Consider the following 23,830-nt stretch of genomic DNA (forward strand, 5'->3'; position numbering starts at 1 on the left):
AGTCTAATCAGTTTTGTTCTCAACCCTACTCTGGACAGATCCTACGACTTGCATGTCACTTGGCTACTGAGGCATTTGTTCTTTGGTCCCTGCCATTCATTGGGTTAGGCAGTCCCTCAGGCTGAACCCTAGCAGTAGGTCTGTCAGGCTAAAAGTTGCAGAGACACTGCTGTGGGGCTACCTTGAAGCTGGAGCACAGCCATTTCAAAGAGCCAAAATCTTTCTAGTCCAAAGTATAAGATGTTTGCCCAGGACAAGGGCCACTCATACCAGCCCTGGAATGGCAGATCTCCCCTCCCTGATTTGGGTAAAAAGAAAAGACTTAACACTTTCAAAGAAAACTGAAGCCTATACAATTCTGCATCTTGAAAGTGAAAGCAAATCTCATTATGGAGATGTTGGCTGCTGCTTAATCCTCTGCCCCTAAGGAAACTCAGTTACAATTAGCTTTATATGAGGTCTGAGTCTGAGGCCAGCCTAGTCTACAGAGTTTAGTTCCAGGCTAGTCAGGTAGGTCTACACAGTGAGACCCTACCTCAGAAAGATTCTACACTTTTCCCTTTCAGGTGGGCTCACCGAGTGCTGAGCCTACAGGTGTGCATCACCATGCTTCCACCTCTTAGGAAAGCTGAAGTGAGAGAACTTTCTTAAACCAACGTTCTGTAAACTCTGTGTTCTTTTCCGTAGTATTTGTTCAACTCCTGCCTAGACTATAGTCTCAACACCGTCCAAGTGTTCCTGATAATGGCAGTGAAGACTAGGGTGAGAGGTGTACTGAGCACCTACCTAGGCGAGTAGCCCTTGAGAATTATTAAAGGGCAAGCTTGGCCTAAAGCCCCAGACCCAGCATCCAAGTCTTTGCTAATAGATGGGCTTGTAACAGTTGCCAGATCCAGTGGCTGAAGAATGCAGTCATGAGGGCCCCACACAAGTTCAGATCCCGGCACCTATGTTGTCAAACATAAGAAATAAGGTGGGTTTGGTTGTTTATTATAAAGTTGGTAGGTCAATTTTGTGATGAATAAAATGTACCAGAATGTCTGTTAGAGGGGAATAACTATTGTATATAATGAGTGTACACAGGCTAGACAGAGCAGTCACCTGTCTGCAGAATGCCTTTCTGTGATCAAGGCTGGGATGAGTGGAAGGAACTGAACAGATGGGGCTGTGTTCTTCAACCCTAGGCTTTGAACAGCATCTGACTAAGGATTAATAAGGGCACAAAGGGTTTGAAATTCCCCTTAGACAGTAACAGGATTCCTAGAAAATGTACACTTCCTGTTGCATTTGTAGCCTGCACCACCACTAAGAGGTAGGATGCAGCCAACCTTTAGCCTACAGGTAAACATCAGTAGGCACAATCCAAATTCATGAAGGGTGTTTGAGTTGGTGAAATGTTACTTGATATTATCTGGCAGGTTCCCTTGGCTTAACCTCACTTAGCTCAGCTGTAAAATGGGGCTATCCTGGTAGCTCCCCTGCGTTCTGTTGATAAAGGAGATAACTAGGGCAAGTATTTAGCACAGCATGCAATACACAATTTTAGTAATTACCTCTCGATAAGCTGAACAGGCAACTTTTGGGTCTAACCATTTTAGGTTATTTGAAAGCTGTTGAAGTAATCTAGGTTTTTCTTCTTTTGTTGTGTTTTAGGGTAAAAACTTAAGTGATGAAGCTGTACACATTTAAGTACATCACTTGGTAAGTCTCGGCAAATGTTCCCATCACCAGCTAAATCCTCCATGCCATCCCATTCCCAATCTTGACCTGTAGTCAACTATTTTTTCCCTCTGTAAACAAGTAGTTTTGTGTGTTCTGAGATTTATGAGTGAAACTTCACTGCCTGGTCCTGGTATGAGGCTGGTGTTCTGTAGAACCACCCATGCATCTTCACGGCTCTAAGCACGTACAGGCTTCCACTCTCAGGTTAATAAGCTCACCAAGAGCCTGAATAGGTCCTCCTCAGATGACCTATAAGACCAGGATGGCCAAGCAAAGCCCCTTACAGAAATGGCTAGACTACTTTACACTCCTGCTGACAACTGACCCGATTCTATTTTGTTCTTGCCCACAGCAGGACTCTTCAGTGTTCAGCTTATGCCATTTAGGTGGGTATTGATTGTTTTTCTATTTCCCACGTGACAAGCACTAGATACCTGTTCGGTGCTCATTAGCCACTCCTACACTTTCCTTTTAGGTGTCGGTGTTGGCCTGATGCTTGTTTTCCTTATTGAGCTGTAAGAGTTCTTCATGTTTTCAGACACAATAAGGTCTTTGTCAGGTCTGCTCTCTACAGGCTGCAGCCTGATGCTCAGGTTAATGTCCTCACATTTGTCTTACCCAGGAAACAAAATGGCACATCATCATGCAGGCTCAGATTCTCTCGGAGCTGTGTGAACTCGGCTTTGACAGTCAGGTCTGTAATCAGTTCGACTTACTCCTGTGCACAGTGGTATCCTGACGCCATATTTATTTCTTTACTGATAAAAAAATAATTTTAGATAACAAAGTAGAACATTGTAGAATGGCTAGATTTTCAGAATACAATATTAAGATCATGTGGGTATTTTAAACTGGCATTTTTCACTTAATATAATACATTTTCTCAGCTTGATAGCTTCTTTTTGCACTTTTCCTTTTGTCTGATTCCATTGAAGTTTATTCATCCACTCGTAAACAGATATCGTGATTGCTTCCTAGTTTGGGCATCTGTGTAAGGGATTATGTGATTGCTTCCAATTCATTCTGGCAAATACTTTAGTATGACTCTTGGATTAGATAAAAGTATGTTTAGTATTTTTTTTAAAAGGAATCTGCAAAATTTAGTTCCAAGGCACCTGTGCCGCACCCCTGCTAATAGTATTGGCAGTGTTCTTAGTTTCAGTCTTGTTAATGGGTCAGAATTGTTTCTGTGATTATCAATTTGGTCTCATTTTCCTAAATCTTTAAAATTGTCTTGTGAGCTGCCTTCATAAAATAACTTTTTATTCTTTTTAGAATGAATGAGAAACTGCAAAACCAGATGCTCAGAAGACTGGATATGTATGACATGTATGGCCTGTTATCTAAGAAAACCTAAGTCCAGGTACTATAGAAAGTGTTGCTTGTGACTATTTGTGAAAGAAAGGTACCCTACTGCCCCCGAGGAACAGGAGAAAATGAACAGGCCTCTCGGTTTCTGCCATACCTCACCGAGGAGAAAAGCACCTTTGCACTTGTATACCCCCATGTTAAGATTTTAGCCAGAACAGCCTTTAGAGGTAGAAGTAAGCTATCAGGAGTAAATTCTCTCAGCTACACTGTGTGAAGCCAGCCATACATGAGACCCTGTCTCAAAACCAAACATGTAAAGTCATCTCGGAGCGTGGAGTTCAGTTCTGTCCTCAGAGATCCCTCCTCTCCTCTGAAGCTTTGTGAAATGAGCAGCTTAATCTCTGCATGGACATCTACCACCACCATGCTCTCCAAGGGGGCGTCCTGCTTCATGATGGATAGGGGCTGGACTGAGCCCCAGGTTCGAATCCAGTGCAGCCTGACATGTACCTTCTAAAACAGGTTTTCTCCTCCAACTGCAGGTTCCTCCCCAGTAGACTTGGTCTTTCTGACAGTAACTTTGTGGTAAACTCCCAAGGCTGACCTCCCTTCCTTAACACCATGCCGCTTTTCTCCTTAAACACTGTTTTCCTTCCATCTCTGCGACTTCCTAAGCCTGTACTTTTTAGCTTTCGCTGAATCCAGATTCCTCTAGCACAGAGGTTTTCAGCCTTCCTAATGCTGCAACCTTTTAATACACTTCTTCATGTTGTGATAACCTCAACCATAAAATTATTTCATTGCTACTTTATGACTGTACTATTATGACTTACAAATATCTGATATGCAGGACACCTGATGTGTGATCCCCAAAGGATAAGAACAGTGCTCTAGCAGACCCTTCAAACAGACTTTGCTCCCCAAGTCAGGTTAGTTAGGTGTCTAGTAAGATCATTGGATTATCTCAGAGACATGCCTACAAACAGGCTTGAAAAGTCATTGATCCTAGTCACCCAGATTTCTAGTCTTAAGTCCAGAATGAGTATTTACCCTATATAGTCTCTTCTCATTTGCCACTTATAAGCAAGCAGACCCTCCTTTCTGGTGATTCAGGGCCTGGTTTTCTTTCTCCTCTTAGAAGCTTACATTCTTACCTCTCATCGAGACCTTTTAGTTTCTGTAAGTCAGTTTAGTCTATACCGCCCTCCATGCTGACGTAGAGGTTTTCTCCACTGCTGCATGGCAGACCTGCTACCCAGGCGAGGCATCACCTCTGGTACTGTACTTGCCTTCACCGGTTAGAGGACAGAAGAGGACCTCTGTTCAGTCTGCCGCATCAGACCCAGCTGAAGTATCAGTCTCCACACTGGCGTGATCGTGTGTCAGTTCTGTAGCTGCCACTTATACAACAACTGGACCTACCTCAGAGGAGGCCGACCTCTACACTGCTGTGCGGCTGCACTACAGCCAAGAGCAACATGGCTTTGAGGTGGTAATAGTTTCAAACCAGGCTCAGAAATAGGTAAAAACAGACAGTGATCATAGTTTTATTTTTTTAAAAATATTTTAATGTGACCTCTTGGAGATCCATAATCTTTCACAAAGGCTGCTAATGGGCCATGAGAGCATCTGTCAGCATTCATCATTGATTGTCTTGGTTAAAATTCCTTATCGAAAAGCTCTGTTCTTTTTCATCAGTACTGGGGATTAAACCCAGGGCCTTGTGTATGCTAAGCAAGTGCTCTGATACTGAGCTATGTCCTCAGTCACCCTACCCACTTTTTTCTTTAAATTCTTGGCGCCAATTCCTGACCAGTCCTTGACTCTACTTAAACTGACATGATCTGGCTCTAGACTCTGACCTCTCTGAAGAATGGAGATAAGGACTTGTTTTAGATTGTCTTTGGGCAGATATAGCTGGATTCATTCCAGTTTGGATCTCAACTTAATCTAAAAGGGGTGGTGGTGGTGGTGGTGGTTGTGGTGGTGGTGGTGGTGGTTGGGGAAGCCGTATTTAACTAGGTTCTTAATCCAAGGTTTGTTTCCAGTGGAGACTTACGTCTTCCCACAGTCCAGTTAGAATGAAGAAGCTTCATCACCACAGCCTACTGAGTAGAGTACTTTTCCCGTTATCAAGATAAAGTCCTTCACTGAGTAATGGTCTTTCATCATTTGCCTTGCTGAGTCTTGGAGTATACATGCAGGACCTCAAGTCTATGTAGCATGTCTTCTCCCTTGTTCCTATGATGGGGCCAGCCAAGAGCTGCTTGGGCTCCTCCTGATCATCACAACACACCCTGGGTTCTGTTTTATTCTGCACTGCCCACCCAGGGAGGAAGTGTTGGCCTCCATCTGCTTGGTCATGTGACCACCTTCTATATGGTCTCACTTAAGAGACACCCCCTACTCCAGGGTCATCCTGGATTTTCATGTTTGTTGCTATTTTTCTTTGTTTTGTTCTGATGCTTCTGTTGGACTCGCCTCCACAGTGGGCTCTGGCTCTGGCTCCAGTGGAAGTGATGGCGGCTTTGTGAGCTGGGCTCCTACAGCACCTTGCAAGGAAACAGAACTTGAAATCTCAGTTACTTTATTTTAGAAGAAACCACTTAAGAGGGAATTCTGTATTATCTATCAAGACTGTAGTGCATTGTGCACCTAGGAGGGATGCCCATAACTGAAGGAATAAAACATTAGCTTGTGAAAATTAAGGCAGGAATGTACAACAGCATGCACTTAGTAATGCCTTTCTAAATCCAAAAGCTTATCACCCTGTCTTAAGCTTACCTCAGATCTTCAGAATCCAATGCCAGTTTGGTCACTCTGGGCTTTTCCCTCTGTCTAGTACTAAATTGGCCATGAGTTTGCAGAGTGCAAGCCTTGCTCAAAGCTGTGACCTCTGCTGGTAGAGGTAGCTTATCCCCACTAAATCTTCAGAGTTTTTTCTCCTACCTGAAGGGATCTTCCTGTGTGCAGCTGCCGAAGACATCGCCTGTCCAAGAGCTTGAAAGGAGCCCAGAGGCTGCTGGAGAGTAGCAGATTTGCTGCCTGAATTGGTCCGGTGCTTTGACTTGGGATCTTTGACTGGCTTGGTCCAGACCAGTGCCTCTCCAACCTGGAGGGCAGCTCCCAACTTCTGAGCCATCTCTACCATCTTGTGCCCAAATGGGGAGGAAAGAAAGCTATTGACCAGCAGAGCCAAGTCAGCCACCTTGGGCCTTTCACCAAAGGCCACTGACTGACCTATAACCAGTGCCTGCTGGTACCAGCAACTGGAGGAGGAGTACTTAAAACAAGGACATCATTTTCAAATGCTAGGACTACAAGTTGCTTATGGGGTGTCAAGGGGTTTCCTTACAGGATTTCAAAATGCAACAATGCAAGTTTGAAGCATCATTGGCCAAACTCTGCCTGTTCCTGCTATATTAATGAAAACATATTAGTAACTTTGAACTACTTTGTTACTTTTTTCTAGCAAAGACTATAGCTTTGAATCCATGCTGCAATCAACATGAAGCCCAAAGAAACATCACCTTTGGTCTGTTAATGACTTACTTAATGATGTGTAGGAGCTAACAGAAGGCATACCTCAGAATCAAATTCCAGAGGATTGTTGTCCTTGAGAAAATGGACCTTCTTCTCCATCTCCTGGTACTGAGCCAAGGCACCCTTCTTCTCACCCTGGTTGTACAGCAGCACAGCGTAGTTCAGGTTTACTAAAGGGTTGCACCTATGGCAGAGAGACAGGGTGTCTGCGGCTCTGCAATAATTAGGTATTTGAATATCCTTCTCATTATATGAAGTTCAAAAACTAAGTAGTGTTTGTCCCCATTCATTATACAGCAGAATGCTATGTGACTGAGTCTGGCACCAACAAAACCACCCAGGGAAGGGCAGATCAAAAAACAACCTCAGACTAGCTGTGTAACAAAATCTTGTGGACACCCACACAACTGCCCCAAGAACCTCAGTTATCTTTGATTAAGCTGAGCCCAGAGTCCCACGCTAATCTAGTTAGCCCACAGATTATCAGCAACCCACGACAGAGTGCTGCCAGCTCTTGACTTTCATCGGATTCCTGATTACTAAGCTGAGAACTGGAAGTATTTCTCAGGCTTTTCATTCTTGCTTGCTCAGGAACCACAGCCTTCCACATTGATGCCACGTGGTGGCTAAGATGACTCAGGCAGCATCATTCCTATGGCAGTCTTTGGTAATAACACCCTGACCCTTTCCCACAGAGAAGATGCTTACTTATCCAGGCGGACAGCTTCTACATAAGCTCTTTTGGCATTTTCTATGTCTTCCAGGTTGGTCAGAGCCACTGCCACAGAGAGAACCAGGAGAGCTCATTTTAGTTACCAAAAATAATATTCTAGACCACTCTCAAAATGAAGCCTCTTTCTTTCGGTCCCTCAGCTTAGATGCCTCACCACATTAACTGGCTGCAGAGTGTCACATGTTCTGCTTTGCTACTGCTTTTCAAAGTTCAGTTTGTCTGTCAAGCCCATGTGGAGGCTGGCTCTATTTTGTCAGATTAGAACTGTTGCTTCTGCCACAGTATAAGCAGAATGGCTGACTTACCTTACAGCAAGGCTCTGCCTCTCAGAACTTGAGCTAGCTTTGTATTCTGGTGCTCTTCAAACAACCACCATTTAGTCGCTTTTGACCTTTCTCTCATAAATTGAAAACACCACAGTAACCAAAATACATACCAGAAGACTACTACCAAGGAAGCTATGGGAAATGTTTCTAAGTTTGTTTTATGGAGAAAATATTCCCTAAAAGGAATAGTTAGTACTTTAAAATGACTTTTATTGTATTTTCTGAAACAGTGTCAGGGTCTCACTAATGTAGCTCTGGCTGGCCTCAAATTCATTATTTCCCAACCTCTACCTTAAGAGCTAGGATTATAGATATGATCCACCTCTGCGCAGCTTAATTTTACTTCATACAGCACAGATGGAGTTTGGGAATAGAATGATACTTTGAACTACCAAAGAGCAGCCATGTTAACAAAAATGATGATGGGACCAATGGGACGGCTCAGTGAGGAAGGATGCTGGTGGCCCAGTGACCTGAGTGGACCCTGGAATCCATATACTAGAAAGAGAAAAACTTCTGCCTCTTGTCCTCTCACCTCTACATGTGCAGTGTGCTCTAATGTTAGGCTTTTGTTTAAGACATAGTTTACTAACATGACAAAACCCAAAGATTTAACAGTCATCATGTTTACTCATGCAATCCTCACGTCAACCATGCATACATACAATTAGCAGTGGAGGCCGAACTCCACTCACACCCAGGTTCTTAATTATATTATTGAGCTCAAATCAATTGGGTTCAATAAGTATGGGGGTTGTTAGTTTAGCTCAGTGGTAGAGTGTCTGCCTAGCTATAAGCAGGATCAAGGGGTCAATCTCCTCTTCCCCCCCCCTCCCCCCTCCCCCTCCCTTTCCTCTTCCTTCTCTTCATCTTCTTCTTCCTCTTCCACCACCACCACCCAACAAGAAAAAAAGACTACCAGTAGGAAAAAGAAAGAACTGTTAGGAGGGAACTGTGTGGGACTAGAAAAATGCCCCAGTGCTCTCCCAGAAGACCCGTTCTGTTCTGACAACACCCACACCTGGTGGCTCACAGCGGTCTGTAACTCTGGTTCCAAAGAGCTCAGTGACTGCTTCCATGCATAACCCAATACACACATACACAGAATTAAAAATAAAATGTAAATTCTTAAAAAAAGGTAAGTGTGGTGGTACACACCTTTAACTCCAGCACTCCAGAGGCAGAGGCTAGCGATCGCTATTGAGACTTGAGTTCAACTCCCTCTTTAGGGCATTTAGCTATTAAGCTATGTATGATCCCAATTCACTCTCCATCATCATAACTCAGAAGAATACATTTTGTATACATGCCCCTTACCAGCCAAGAGCATGTAGAGTTCCCCCATCTTTGGCTGGAAGTTGATGGCTGCGCTGAGAAAGTGGAATGCCGATGCATACTGCTGCATGGTCAAATGGACAAGGCCCAGATTGTACAGAATCTTCCAGTCGAAGGGTGCCAAGTAATTGGCTCGTTTTAGGCAGCTGATAGCCTGCAGACACAGGAGCACTCAGCCCAGGGCAAGCAAGGCAAGCTCAGCAGGCCCCATAACCACATGGATGGGTGAGAGCAAGGACTCCAATACTTACTGCCACGTATTTCTTCTTGCCAAAGAAACACATTCCAATGTTATTCCAAAGTGGAGGACTTTCTGGAATAGCACAAGCTACAACTCTGTATTTGGTAAGGGCAACATCAAAGTCCCCATGAGTCTGCATCATGCTGCCTGCTGCCAAGATGGCCTGAAAACACAGTGCATGTAAAATTAGTATTTCAGCCATCCAAAAAGCCCAAGACCATGAAACAGTCTCCTGAGTGTACATAGTAAGCTCATCCTCAAACACGACCAAGAACAACTTCCAGGTACATAAATATACCCAAGGACTCATAGGAACGTCTTCGGAATCCACAGCACACTGGCTCCATCTGGCTCCGTTAATCTCCTACCTCTAGCAGGGGCCTCAGTATCTGACAGCTGCTGCCATTTGTCTGCTCTGCTTTGTACACTAAATGCCCAGACACCTCACACATACCTGCTGTGCCCACTTAATACTCAGTTCTGCCTGGCTCAGGATGCAATGTGAGCTGCCTTTAGCACTACCACTTCTTTAAGGAAAGGTACCAAGACAACAGAGCCAGGCTACTGACTTCCTAAACTGACCGAGTTTGTGTTTAAACCCTATCTGGTTGCTTCTCCCTCAGTAATGTTCATTCACTTGATTTTCTCACCCTCAAGTCACATATGGAAGTTATGTGACTTCATTAGGATCAAGAGTCCTTCAACAACTGTGGAAGCTTGGCTAAATTCTCAATTAACATATAAATTCTAGCGGCACGCTAACTTTACCTGCAGCAAAGATTAACAATCCTATTACCATAACTGTACCCCTTTTGAAGAAACTGACCATTAACACTTTACAATAGCTTCAATAAGAACTAACTTTTAAAAATAAGATTGAGGCGTGGTAGTGTACCTCACTGTAGACTACTTGCCTAACATGCACAAAGTTCTGGTTTTGCTCAGCAGCACTAGCACACATACATACAAAGTTGCCTTCTTGCGTATTTAAAGTAAAAAGGCTGTGCTGTTTCTAGGTTTGATCATCTCTAGGGCCACGGGGGCACCAGAGCACGCAGTACCTTGTAGTTGGCAGGGTCGTAAGTCAGTGCATTCCCAAGGTGTTCAAATGCCTTCTGGTAAACACCAAGCTTGAAAGAAAGCAAACCAAATAGAATTTACCTCAGCAGGGACATGTCAGTTCACAAATTGGGCAACTATACACTGAATGGTAACCTGCAGTCATTTGTAAAGTTCTTTTGGACACCCACACCCCAACCCTTGAAAATAGTAATGATAATAAAAATAAAGTAGGTAAACCAAATAAAACACAAATGTCCATGTTTGTGATTTCCTTATTCTTGTTCATTTTTCTCCTGATAAAGTTGAAGTATCTTTGGCCAGAAAACCATTTCACAAACACTCATGCTGATTGATATTAATGCTTCCTGACAGGGACTGTCCCGTTGCTCTTCCTCACAAGCCAAAGACCAGAGGACCCAGTGTTAGACTCTAGGTTCTTAAAGCAATAGTTATAAAAGCTATTTCTGAGGCATATCAGCTGAACAGGGAGACTGTACAGTGAGCAGGGTAAGACAGCTCAGAGATCTGGAGCCTCAGGTACTCAGGCCAACACAAGTGGCATCCAGGGCTAGGGAGATGGCTCAGTGGTTAAGAACACTGACTGAGGGGTTGAGGATTTAGCTCAGTGGTAGAGCGCTTGCCTAGGAATCGTAAGGCCCTGGGTTCGGTCCCCAGCTCTGAAAAAAAGAACCCCCCCCCCCAAAAAAAAGAACACTGACTGCTTTTCCAGAGGTCCTGAGTTCAAATCTCAGCAACCACATGGTGGCTCACAACCATCTGTAATGAGATCTGATGCCCTCTTCTGGTGTGTCTGAAGACAGCTACAGTGTCTACTTACATATAATAAATAAATAGGGGTTGGGGATTTAGCTCAGTGGTAGAGCGCTTGCCTAGGAAGCGCAAGGCCCTGGGTTCTGTCCCCAGCTCCGGAAAAAAAAAAAAAAAAAAAAAAGAACCAAAATAAATAAATAAATAAATAAATAATCCTTTAAAAATTAAAGAGAGAGAGAGTCCCATCCACACTTGGCAATGTTAAAGAAAGGTAGTATTTCCTCTCTAAAAACCTACCCCTTGCTGCTCTCGCCTACAGGACCTTGGATAGCAAGTGAACTGCACAAAGTGGTAAAATGTATCAGTTCTTCCCCTTTCCCCCAACAATAAGGTTAACAGCCCCAAGCCAGACAGCAGTTTCTCATATATATTCTTTCCCTATTGTATAAGAATTGCTATTACACTAAGGCTGAAAGAGAATCATGACCTGGGTGCAAATGTTAATCCCGTTAGCAATGAGTATTTAAAACAAGCCATGGTTTCTGTGTGTACTGTGACCGTTAACACAATGTTCCAAGTAGAAAAGTGAAGGCGAGCACTGTAGACAAACTTAGGCACGTCTAAGAGCAGCATGTGAATGTGCAGTCTCATTACCTGTAGGTAGAGTAATCCTAAAGTTGTGAGAAGTTCTGTATTTTCTGGAGAGAACCTGTAACACAGAGATGCTCACAAGGAAACCATTGTTATGAGACAGACCTGTAGAGCCAACACTCTTCAAAAGCAAATCAGCTCAGTCCTGGAGACAGAGAAGATCTGCTCAGCAGAAGGAAATGGGCTTGGAACCTAGACTCCTTTTTCAGAGCCCTTCTTTTGGACCAACAGCAACCTTAAAAAAACAACTGTGGAATAATTCATCACACTGAAAATAATTAAATTTTAAGCCAAGTCAGGATACAGTTACGCTAGTCTCTCTGTGGAGAACTCTGTCACTTTCCCTGTGCAGACAATGTTACTTCCTATGTCACTTAGGACTCCAAGGTCCCTGACATGTGCTTTCCAAATTAAACAAAGCACCATACTTACTAAGTTGCCAACTAAACACAGAAGGCATATATCCACCCTTGGAAAGACTTAGATACTGGATCCTGGAGTAAACACTGGCCTATTATCTGCCTTTTCAGTTTTTCTCTGATGCTTGTCGTTGTCAAAAAGCCAAAACAACAGAGTTGAGACCATCTGAACACAGGATCATTAGTTTCACCTGAAAAGCATCAAAGAGCAAGGAAATGCTCCTGCTTGTTACCCTGAGGAGGTCCAGGACTTGCACAGTCAAAGCCTATCCTGTGCCTGAGCTGGCACACACTCTCTCAGTACAGCCGAGTGTCTGTCTTACTTTCCTACAGGAAGTATCCACTTTGAGCACACCCCTTCCTACACCACATAATGAACTCGTGCTCCCCACCCTTCCCATCCCATCGGGGTCTGTCCCCTGACAGCACTCCTTTCCAAAGCCGCAGGCCATGAAGCTATCATCTCAAATACTCAGCGCTCTTATTTTCTCCTTTTGGAAGATGAGTGATTCAAGTCTGAGTAGTCACTGTCTGCACAACCTCACCAGAGTTCATGTGTACTAATTCAAATGCCACCCTGTACAGGACAAGTGTCAGGAACAGGCTTACTCTCACAGGAGCTCTTGACTTGTTTCATGGTTCCTACCGACCCACAGAAGCCTAACCTTTTGATAATGGAAATCACTGAGCTTACCAACAAACCTAAGAGATTTTTCTGACACAAAATGTGGTTATAGAAAATGCAGAAAGTAGTGCTGTGACTGACACAGCCAGGAAGCTCACCCTGTGCTGGACAAAGCTAAGAAGTAGCCAGTACTCTTTACCAGTTCAGAGTCTTAGTCTGTGAGTCATACATGTTCTATGACCGAACATGACACCTGAGCATTTTACTACAGCTGTGCTATTTAAAGGAGGCAGGTGGACCTCTCCAAGTTCCTGGCCAACCTGATCTACGTGGTGAGTTGTAGGCAGCCAAGGCTACATGCTAAGACCCTGCCTCAAAAGAAATAAGTGAAACAAGATGACACTACACAGAAAAAAAAAACCAAAATTCTAGGTGTCCCTAGAAAAGAAACTTGGGATGGGAAATTCAGTCATCCATTGTCAACAGGTTAGACTACCCTAATGGGATTTTTTAAACAAAGATCAGCAGTAAAACATGTTATGTGGCTGGAGTTGTAGCACCTGTGCTCAGGTAAGCACAGGTAAGATTCTATTTTCAGCATAAGAAACCAAAATAACTAACGCAAGATATATCGGTCTCAGGTTAATGAGCGCAAATGTCTGTTACTGAGCTGGGGTTTCTGTTCCTAATATGATCACCAGGAACAGAGGATCTGCTACAAAATATCACCCAGCCCAAGTTCTTGCTGAGTGCATGGTCCACCTACTCCTGTTGTGGCTGTTTTCTCCTACCTAATTCCAACTGCAGATTATGTGTGCAAGTATGTGTGCAGTTATTTCAAACCAGAGGTACTTACTCCATACTGAGTTACAAGTATCATCTTCCTTCAGTATGGCCTGGAACATGTTACTCAGGTTGAAGGTGAAAAAACCACACAAGGAACTAATCCCCAGCAGCTGGCCTGGGAGGCAGCTAGCCTAGAACAGCACTGTCGCAGAAGAAAGCAAGCATCTGTTCTCAAAGGTCCCATTGCTTCCAGCAGGTGTGTCAACCTGTGGCCTCTGGGCTGCATACATCCCAGCATGGCTGTCAATCTGTCCCAACGCAAAATGGCAAACATACCGAAAACATCATGGGGTGTGTGTACAAGTTTTTGTTATTCAGTGTTCTCTTCTTGAGCATGGACTCTGTGGGTGATAACTTCATGTTGCAATGTTAAAAGGGTGGACACTCTAGTCCAAGTCCAAGTGAAAAGGACACTTACTCCACTGCTTTCTTGTAGATCTCAATGGCTTTATCCAAGTCTCCCTGCAGTAAATGGATCTTCCCCAGCATAATGTAAGTCAGGTCATGCTTGTTAAGCTGGAGGGCACTGTGCAATTGGTCTTGCGCCTAATTAAAGTTTAATAGAGTAAAGAAAACCAAATCAGCACCGTTGTAGGACAGTGGTGCATGTGAAGAACACAGAACTTTGATGTACTTATGTGAGAACATCATGTCTGAAAAAATAGCTCTCACAGCCTAAGCATAGCCTCGCTGGCCTTGCTGAATTCATATAGAATGATCAACTTCCTGAATGTTCTCTGACATTTACACCTATGCTAGGTAAACATTATTATTACCTCAAAGGGACATCATAGTATAGTATAGAATACCACACCAAACTTGATCCCACCTATACTCCTGACTACCTGGACAACCTTAGCCTGACTGAACCAGATTTCCTTGACAATATGAAAACAAATGAACACAAAGTTGTTCTTATTTATTAATTCAACAAGTACTCATTTAGTGCCTCCTGGTCTAGACGCCTGATGTGCTGGAGTTAAGAAAATAAGTCTACGGCTAGGCCTGCCTTGTGGGGGGCCCTGGCGTCAATCTCCCAACACCACACAACAGAGAATAAACATAAATAACTTTTTGCTCTGGGGGAGCCTACATCTTAGTAGATGAACGAAAAGGCTTTTATTCATTCACTGACTCAATGAGGGCTTCTACAAATGCCAGGACTTATAATTATTTAACCCGATGAGCTTTATAGTAAGTCGAAATATAACTTTCTACCTCAGTAGAGGTCTAAAGACTAATCCTATGTGTCCTCTGACTTAACTATACTATAAACAGGAATGTGCCTGGTCAAACTGTTCTGTGAAGAGAAAAATTTAATCATCTATACAAAACTAGATTCATTAAGAAAGCTTCTGTGTCCCCCTGAATATATATTTTATGTCTTACAAAAATTAATTCTTACACTTCAACTGCTAATATGCATATATTTGTTCATAGCTCTGAGAAATAGACTAGGTTATACCATCATCTTGCACAAAGATGACAGAGTCAGCCTTGATAGACTGCTATTAGTAAGAGTCAGTCTTGATGGCAGCAGAAAAAGAACAAGCTACACAGCCTCTAGTTATGAAGGAAAGCCCCCTAACCACCATCACCACCTTTCAGGAATCTCAAAAACTCATCTATTCTTCAATTAAGGCTGGAAACATGGCTTAATTCCCAACACCCAGTTGGTAGCTCAGCCATCTCTAATTCTAATTCTAATTCTATAGGAGCTGATGTCCTAGCCTCCAAAGGGACCAGGCACACATGTGGTGCACAGACATGCATATAGGCAAAACATCCATACACACATAAAATAAAAAATGTCAAAATTTTAACTAAAAACAAACAAAAAAGCAGGCCAGGCAGTGGTGGCACACTCCTTTAGTCCCAGCACCCAGGAGGCAAGGGCAGGCGGATCTCGGAGTCCAGGCCAGCCTGGCCTGCAGAGCTAGTTTCAGGACAGTCAGTTAGTTATACTATAAAAAGAAACCTCAAAATCTCAAGATCTCCTCCCCATCCCCACCAAAGGAAAAAAAAGAACTAGTTATCTGTTCCTTAATTTGAGCACCAGAGTAAGTTAAAACATGCTTTGTCTGACAGCAAGTCTTATTTAGAGCACAAAGTTTGTTCAGAGTAAAATATAAACTCCCAGCAGAAAAAAGTCTCATCATGAAACAAAATTCAATCCATTTAAATTAACTTTCACTGACCTTAAAAGCAAAACTGAAGGCCAGGTATGGTGGCTCACCCCTTTAATCCAAGCACTCCAGAGGCAGGTGGATCTCTGAGTTTGAGGCCAGCCTGGTCTCAGAGTGAGTTCCAGGACAGCCAGAGCTACACAGAGAAACCCTGTCTCAAAAACCAACCAAAACAAACAAAAATCAGTTGTTATCAAAGCATAAGATGGTTCTTATGGTCATGGATACCTTAAGGGTATGTGTGTGTGTTTCTTTGTTGTTTTTGTTTTTGTTTTTTTTTTCGGAGCTGGGGACCGAACCCAGGGCCTTGCGCTTGCTAGGCAAGCGCTCTACCACTGAGCTAAATCCCCAACCCGTGTGTGTTTCTTTGAAACAGCATCTCACTAGCTCGTGTGTGTGTGTGTGTGTGTGTGTGTGTGTGTGTGTGTGTGTGTGTGTCTTTGAAACAGTAGTGTCTCACTAGTTTCAGCTGGTCTCAACTTCAGATCCTTTTGCCCTTAGCCTCTTAGTTGATGAAAATACAGCAGTGTGCCACAGTGACCTGCAAAGGTCCACTTTTTGATAAGTGTCTTACTGGACATTAGTTTCTATACTAAACCATAGTAACAGGAGGTAGAGAGAAAGGAGAGAGAAGGCAATTAATTGAACTGCCACTTACATTCTACAATTTCCCTCACTTCTTTTTTTATCAAAAGTAGGGAAAAAGGAGTGATAACAAGTATTACATGGCAATAATTATAAAAGGCAACTTTTACTTCCAAAGCTCTGCAGATAGGAGCGCTAACACAAAATGGACAGTGGCTCTTCTGTGACAAATGAACCACAGTGACTTCTAGTCAGCGCCATCACCATCACCGTTTCTAGGAATTACCTTGCTGAACTGCTTTAGGTAAGTGTAGCACACTCCCAGGTTATGGCAGATCTCCTGCATGCGGAAGAAAGCAGAGTTAGGTGTTGGTCCACTGTGAGCACCAGAGCGCAGCAGCCCAAAGACTGCACTGTTCAGCAAGGTGTGCCCTTTGAACCATTCATTACACTCAAGGATTTTTGTGTTCACAAATGCCTGTGATTCTACAAAAAAATTCCTACGTGTACTTTTAAACAGAGATGATAAAATGTATGGTTGAAGTGCTGGCTCAGCAGTTAACAGCACTGGCTACTTGCACAGTGCTGAGTTATGAGTCACAGCACCCACATACCACCCCACAGCCTATCGCTAACTCCAGGTTCAAGATATCCCGTGCCCCTTTCTGGCCTCCAAGCACCAGGCATATATGAGGTACACAGATATTCACCTAGATAAAGACACTCAGACACATTTTTAAAAAATTATAAAATGCAAAAGAACAGACTTTTCCCAGATCTAAGTAGTTCTTTATGGTCTGTGCCCCTAGGATCCACTGTGTCCTTTTCTAAGGAGAAACTCCCTATAGCCTCTGCTGAGTGGACTGCAAGGGGGGGAGCAGCTCCACTATTAAGGAATTCCTATCTCCCCAAGTCTGGATACCCGGGCATTTTCTATAAGAATCTGGGATTGGAAAGAGCTCTGGCCAGTGACAAGTACTACCTTCCCTAGATGTGACTCTGGGACCAGTGGTTCCACCTAGAGCCACAGTGATAAACATGGACTTCTGAAGCTATCTGTTGAAATCTATAGCAGAGGTCAGAGGACAAGTTCATTCATATCTGTAAAGTTCCTTCCCATGGCCCTTCCACACTAGAACCAGAACTACAGAGTTAAGTACCTCCAACAGTGGGAAAGCTATAATACTATATAAATACATTTAATAGCTACATTCTAAATAGTCCTTTACAAAAAGAGTTTACTCTTTTTTTTTGTAAACACCTGTGACCTGCAGAAAAGAAAGATGAGTCAAACTCTGCAGTAACTACCCCGGCTGCTGCTAACTTACTACTTCCAGTTTACTGTGAAGACTAACACGTGTCTGTCTTCTGGCCTAAGTGTTGTGAAATCTACGGAATTCCTTTGTAACAAGTCTGACTTTAACAGCTTTAGAAGAGAAACCAGACGTAAGGAGGGTGTCCCTGGAAGGCAAGAGGGCCGGCCAAGCACTCTGTGAGTGGTAGCGATGTAGCCCTGTGTCAGAAGCAGGGCCCAGAGCTCAGAGACAGCTAGTTTAATGTGTTCCACATCTCCTCGAACAACGAAACACTGAGTGACAGAGCATGTTATACAGTAGGCTCGATGCTTATTGTTTTCATATATATCTTACTTTAATTCTCTAAGAAATTTGCAGCATCAGTATAGTTCTTCTGGTTTTATGAAAACCAAAGCTCAGAGAAGCTAGTTTACCTAACACAGGAAGTGCCTGTGCTAGGATGCTTTTTGTCTGTCTCTAGTTTTGTATCCTGACCATGTTTAAACGTAAACAGCCACAGACTCATGACCCTGACACCATCCAGTCCTTATCCTAGCTACCGTTATTTTACAGTACCGATAATGTAACACTTCACTCATAAGTGTTTCAGTGCATAGTCCTCAAAGACATGGTTTTTAAAAAAAATCCATGGCTGGAGAGATGGCTGGGCAGTTAAAAGCACTGGCTGCTCTTCCACTGGGTTCAGTTCAAAGCACCCACACTGCAACTCACAACCAACCATATGTAGCCTCACTTTCAGGAGATGCAACATCTTCTTCTGGCCTCACAAGCACTTTACACATGTAGACACACAGACACATGCAGCCAGAACACCCATACACACAAAATGAAAATAAATAAGTTTTTTAAAAAGTTGTTTTAAACTTATATTATCCCACCTTAAAAAAAAACAAAACCTAAAAACTGTCTCATAAAGATCTCACATTTTAAAATTATTTTTCTCTTAAACCACAATTGAAATAATGTCTACATCACCAAGAACTGTGTCTTCAATTCAAGCCTGTCTCCAAAACCCATATATTCTCCACTTCATCATGGTATACCACCGTCCTTGTCCTTTAATGCTCTATACACTAATCCCTAACTCACCCCTGATGAGTCACTGCTGAACGTGATATCTGAAAAGAAAGCACCAGTGTGCCTTAAACAACTAAGAGCACAGGAAAACAACAAGCTGGAGTCAGATCCACCTCTCATGAGATAGGAGTATCCAGGGCGTCCTCCCAAGGCAGCAGACACTACAGAAAGAGCTCGGGCTTTAGATGGCAGTCTCACATCATTCCATCCAAAGCCTCAGATTTCTCATTTGTCATTAGTGGAAATCCCCCCTGTCTAAAAGTTGTTTCAGAAGCAAAAACATGGGCATGCAGGATTGTTGTCTCCTGCAGGAACCAGAGTGTGGCCTATCTCGATGAGGACAAGTAGAGATAAGAGGTTCGCTATAGACATTTACCAGATAGGGCACACAGGCGGCATCTGGCTGGTCACTGTTCAAAGTGAGTAATATCACCAAGCTCTTTTGACTGCATGAAGAAGCAGCCACACTTCATCTCCCCTTCGCCGAGACCTCCTGACTCATCTACCTCCTGCCTGTTTCTCTGTCCTGCCCTTCCTGAGCGCCGTCCTCAATCCACTACAGACTATCTCAACTAGTTTTCTGGTTTCAGTTACTAACCCTGTTTCTGATTCTAAAATGTTCATATACAGCCCAGAACATCATGATTCTATATCCAACTATGCTGTAAAGATTTCAATTTAGATATACTACCAGAACTTAAAACTTACCATGCAAGTTTTTCTGAAAGACAAAAAATTAGAAAGTAAATGACTGTATTCACCGGTGCTCCGATGCAGGTTGTACCCAGGGACTTCCTAGGCTGCTTCCAGCTCTAATCTAACTGTAAGTGTAGTTTTACTTTGGCCTCTAATGATTCAGCTCAGCTCAGCTCTTAAGAGGAGGGATCAGGAATTATCTGATACACAATTAATTCAAGGCCACCATGGGCTAAATGTGACCTTGTCTACAAAGACAAGGGGGATGATGACAGTAAGATGACTCAGTGGGAAAAGCACCAACCCTGATGACCTACAGACACAGAGCACCAACTCTTGCAAGATGTTCTCCGACCTGTATGCACACTCATTGCATGTGGTGGTTTAAAAAGGAATAGCCTCATAGACTTACGTGTTTGAGTGCTTAGCCTATAGGGAGTGGCACTATTAAGAGGTGTGCCTAATTGGAGGAAGTGTGTCATTATGAGGCCAGGCTTTAGGGTCACATGCTTATTATGCCCAATGTGACTCAGTCACCTTCCACTGCCTGCAGATCAAGATGTAGAACTCTCAGCTCCTTCTCTAGTGCCATATCTGCCTGCACACTGCCATGGTTCTCACCATAATGGTAACAGACTAAACCTCTGAAAGTATAAGCCAGCTCCAATTAAATGTTTCCCTTTGGGGCTGGAGAGATGGCTCAGTGGTTAAGAGCACTGACTGCTCTTCCAGAGGTCCTGAGTTCAATTCCCAGCAACCACAGGGTGGCTCACAACCATCTGTAATGGGATATAATGACCTCTTCTGGTGTGTCTGAAGACAACAACAGTGTAATTGTATACATTCAATAAATAAATCTCTTTAAAAAAAAAAAAAAAAGCCTTCCTTTCTAAGAGTTGCCATGGCCATGGTGTCTCTTCAGAGCAACAGAAACCCTAAGACACAATAGCATGTATGTCCTCACATATATACATACACATATACCACATAAACAAAATAAATACATGTGATAAAAAATTTTAAAGTTAATAACTTTCACATCCAAAGGGGGCAAAAATGTGAGACTGGAGAATACTTAAAAAAATGATAATGCTGGCAAGACACCTGACTGGGTACAGGGACTCGTAGCCAAGTCCAGTGACCTGAGTCCAATCTCAGGAACCACATGGTAGAGGGGGAGAACAAGCTCCCCAGGTCGTCCCATCCCCACCCCTGCACACTACCAGTAAAATGTTTTTAAACTTTTAACAAATAGTGCCCTAAGGACTCCAAGGAAAGACCGTGTTATCTCTCTACTATAATCGATGGACTTCTCTCTGACATAGGACGTCTCTGCACGATCACCCAACAGTATAGAAAAGAACTAAAGGGAAGCACAAGAGAAAAGTAACTGTGGAAGCAGCAGAACTAAGACTGAGACACAAGAGGGCACAAGACAAGGGGAAAAGGGAAGGGAAGAAGAAGAGCCAACTGTTGGTGCACACCTTTAATCTCAGTGCAGAGAGGCAAGCAGAACTCTCTGAGTTCAAGGCCAGCCTGGTCTACATAGTGAATTCCAGGACAGTTAGGGCTACATAGTGAGACCCAGTCTCAAACAAACAAACAACAAAAACGAGAAAGGGAGGGAGGGAGGGAGGGAGGAGAGGAAAAGACAAAGTACTTTGAAATCAGAATACAAGTACTGAAATTAAGGGAAAGGCTAAGCCATCGGAATACATACAACTAGAAGCAAGAATGGCACCCTTGGAGATAAGACTGAGCAAATGTCCTTGGATGGAAGGAAGAAAATAATAGAAAGGAGAGGCAAGTAAAAGCCACAAAGCTGCTATGTCTGACAGGAAGTGACAATGAGTGTAGCAGCAGAGCTGCACATCTTCCAAAGACTCATTTCTCTTTCCCTTTACTATAGAACCCTACCCCAGTTAAGAATGGTTCCAGATTGGGGCTGGGGATTTAGCTCAGTGGTACAGCGCTTACCTAGGAAGCGCAAGGCCCTGGGTTCGGTCCCCAGCTCCGAAAAAAAAAAGAACCAAAAAAAAAAAAAAAAAAAAAAAAAAAAGAATGGTTCCAGATTAAAATAGTACTTTCCAGCCCCTTTCAGAGGCTACGGCTGATGAGACACAGCACAGGTTCTTCTGGGGCTTGCTCTTCCTTGCTTCTTTGAGCTCCTTTCTAAGAATTAATACTTCTGAACTGCAGCAGGCATCGTTTAACTAACCATGCCTAAGTCTCAGCCCTGAAATTCTAGGACCAAATGAATGCCAAAACCCATGATGTGGGTTCATGCAGGGAAAATTTATACAGACAATGTTTAGTCTGATTTTGTGTCATACTTACACATAATCCCCAATTTACATAAGTACATGATGAAAATAGGGGGATAAGGAAGGTGACTATGACCAAACTATGAAAATGTCACAGTGAAACCCACTGTTTGATCCAATTAATAAACACTAATAAGAAGGGGAAGATGATGAAGGGAAAATAATCAAAAGAGTCACTTAAAGTTTTCATAGCCCAAAGAAAGGCAATAGAGCCGGCTGGCCAACTGCCAAGCAGACAGGGAAAATTAGCAAAGCACATAAGAAGACATCCGCTGCTGAGGCTCTCCACCTCCAAAGGTCCCAGCCCACCTCTCAAGCTCTGGGAATGACCGGGTAGTCACAGCTAGAATCAGGCCAGAAGAAAGCTGTCCGTAAGACTAACAGCTGCAGACTACAAACCGAAGTCTACAGAGCTATGCAAACATGCTGTGCTGAGGACAGAATCAAAGGCGTCTGAACATCTGAGAGCTCTCGCCAGTGCCAGGCAGTGGCTGAGCACCTCTAATAAGCACTGCTGAGACAGAGGCTGAGGCAGGCAGATCTCTCTCTGGGTTTGAGGCCAGCCTGCTCGGCTCTACACTGTGCATTTGGGGCCAGCCAGGGCTACACAGACTGAGGCCTTATATCTTAAAAAAAAAAAAAAAAAAAGTTCCTTCATAATAAAATGCTGTTTCTAACTCACCCAGTCTTTCTGGTTGAGCTTAGCTGCTTCATTATATACTTCTGTGGCGGCTTTATGTTTTCCCAGAAGAAATCTGTGAAGACACATTTCTATAGTTATCATAGCTTCAAATCGCATTACTTTTGGTGGTTTTCAGGCAGGTTCTTCTGTAACTCAGGCTAGCCTCCAATTCACTGTGCACCCAAGGATGGCGCTGAACGGATGGATCCTCACGCCTCCAGCTCCAAGTACTAGGGTTACAGCTGTGCACTGCCACACCCAGCTCCCTAACCTCCGGGAGGGCCACCTCCACAGATTCACATTTACACATACTGCAGAGCTAAAAATTGAACACGCTTTGTTTAAAAAGTTGAGCTGGTTGTATAGGGAAGGCAAGGGGCTCCACTGTGCCCCAGAGCAAAAGCTCTTGAGGCAGGGGTTATGTCAGCAGTTGTTCTAAGGCCTTCCTGTCATCACACAATGTTGGTGGCACTCTTCTGCAACTACTTCCTGTAATGGTTTATAAAAATAGACAAAGACAACAAAAAGTCAAACGATACACCATGCAGCATGAGCCACTGTCATTTACCAACCTCGCCCAGTAAGGGCGTATCCTTTTCCTCCTGAACCCACACTTCTTTCCTTGACCATGAATTTAAAGAGAACTGAGCTCTATATGAAAATGGTGCAGGAGGAAAGGCAATGTGGGGAGGGAGGAACATGCGATGGCACAGCACAGAACTCTGGTGGATGAAAAAGTTCATGAAGACTTCAGGAGTTCCACTTAGGGATCCACAGGCCATTCACTCAATATAACACACATGTCCTGTATGTCAAATAGTCCAACTGATATCAGAACAACAAACTATGAGTTGCCCACATGAGTATAGAGGAGTCATGGGATGATACACTGTTCTCATCCAACCAGAAGGTCCCGAGCTCCTCAATACTAGCTGACTTCCAGACGGATTCCCACTCCTCCAGATGAAGCCCATCACACTTATTACTCACTGTCCTACATATCAAACATCTGGCTGCTATAGCAACAGGGTCTCCCCAAAATGCACTTCAAAAAGCAGCATCTTATGTGGTCTTCTGTGACTGCTCCAGTACTCACAAAGATCTGGCCACCTGCTTGAGATTATCAGCACACTGTGGGCTGAGAACAGCACACGTCTGAAAGAGTTCTAGGGATTCTTGGATATTTCCTTCCAGGCGGAAAATCAGTGCTGCCAAGTAATAGAAAACACAGAAAATAAGCCATATTCTTAGAAGTACAGGCTGGCATCAGAAAAACTGGAGGAGGAGAAGCAGCTAAGATCAGAAAAAGCCTCTTGATAACTCTTTAATCCAATCAGTCATCAACAAACTGGTAGAAGCAAGCAAAGTTTGAGCAAGGG

At 43.5% G+C, this 23,830-nt stretch overlaps 1 protein-coding gene across 8 annotated transcripts in view; it reads right to left on the reverse strand.

Moving 5' to 3' along the window:
- Positions 1-4,554: 4,554 nt before the first annotated feature.
- The window catches only part of Bbs4 (Bardet-Biedl syndrome 4), a 33,494-nt gene continuing 14,218 nt past the window's right edge, over positions 4,555-23,830 (reverse strand). For 2 of the 8 annotated variants that reach the window (XM_039081094.2, XM_063265123.1), the window contains exons 4-15: positions 23,548-23,659; positions 22,452-22,524; positions 16,643-16,696; positions 14,004-14,131; positions 11,699-11,753; positions 10,273-10,341; positions 9,222-9,374; positions 8,953-9,124; positions 7,285-7,354; positions 6,619-6,760; positions 5,983-6,184; positions 4,579-5,585 (exon numbers count right to left, since the gene is read on the reverse strand). In XM_039081094.2, coding sequence (XP_038937022.2) covers positions 5,473-5,585; positions 5,983-6,184; positions 6,619-6,760; positions 7,285-7,354; positions 8,953-9,124; positions 9,222-9,374; positions 10,273-10,341; positions 11,699-11,753; positions 14,004-14,074 — 1,047 coding nt within the window. In that variant the 5' untranslated portion in view covers positions 14,075-14,131; positions 16,643-16,696; positions 22,452-22,524; positions 23,548-23,659 and the 3' untranslated portion in view covers positions 4,579-5,472. Of the gene's footprint in view, positions 5,586-5,982; positions 6,185-6,618; positions 6,761-7,284; positions 7,355-8,952; positions 9,125-9,221; positions 9,375-10,272; positions 10,342-11,698; positions 13,834-14,003; positions 14,132-15,783; positions 16,570-16,642; positions 16,697-19,457; positions 22,414-22,451; positions 22,525-23,547; positions 23,660-23,830 lie in introns of those variants that run through there. The other 6 variants (NM_001106826.1, XM_063265124.1, XM_008766226.4 and 3 more) reach the window with 6 other exon arrangements.

This window comes from Rattus norvegicus, chromosome 8 (genome assembly GCF_036323735.1).
Source record: "Rattus norvegicus strain BN/NHsdMcwi chromosome 8, GRCr8, whole genome shotgun sequence".
Lineage (NCBI taxonomy): Eukaryota > Metazoa > Chordata > Mammalia > Rodentia > Muridae > Rattus > Rattus norvegicus.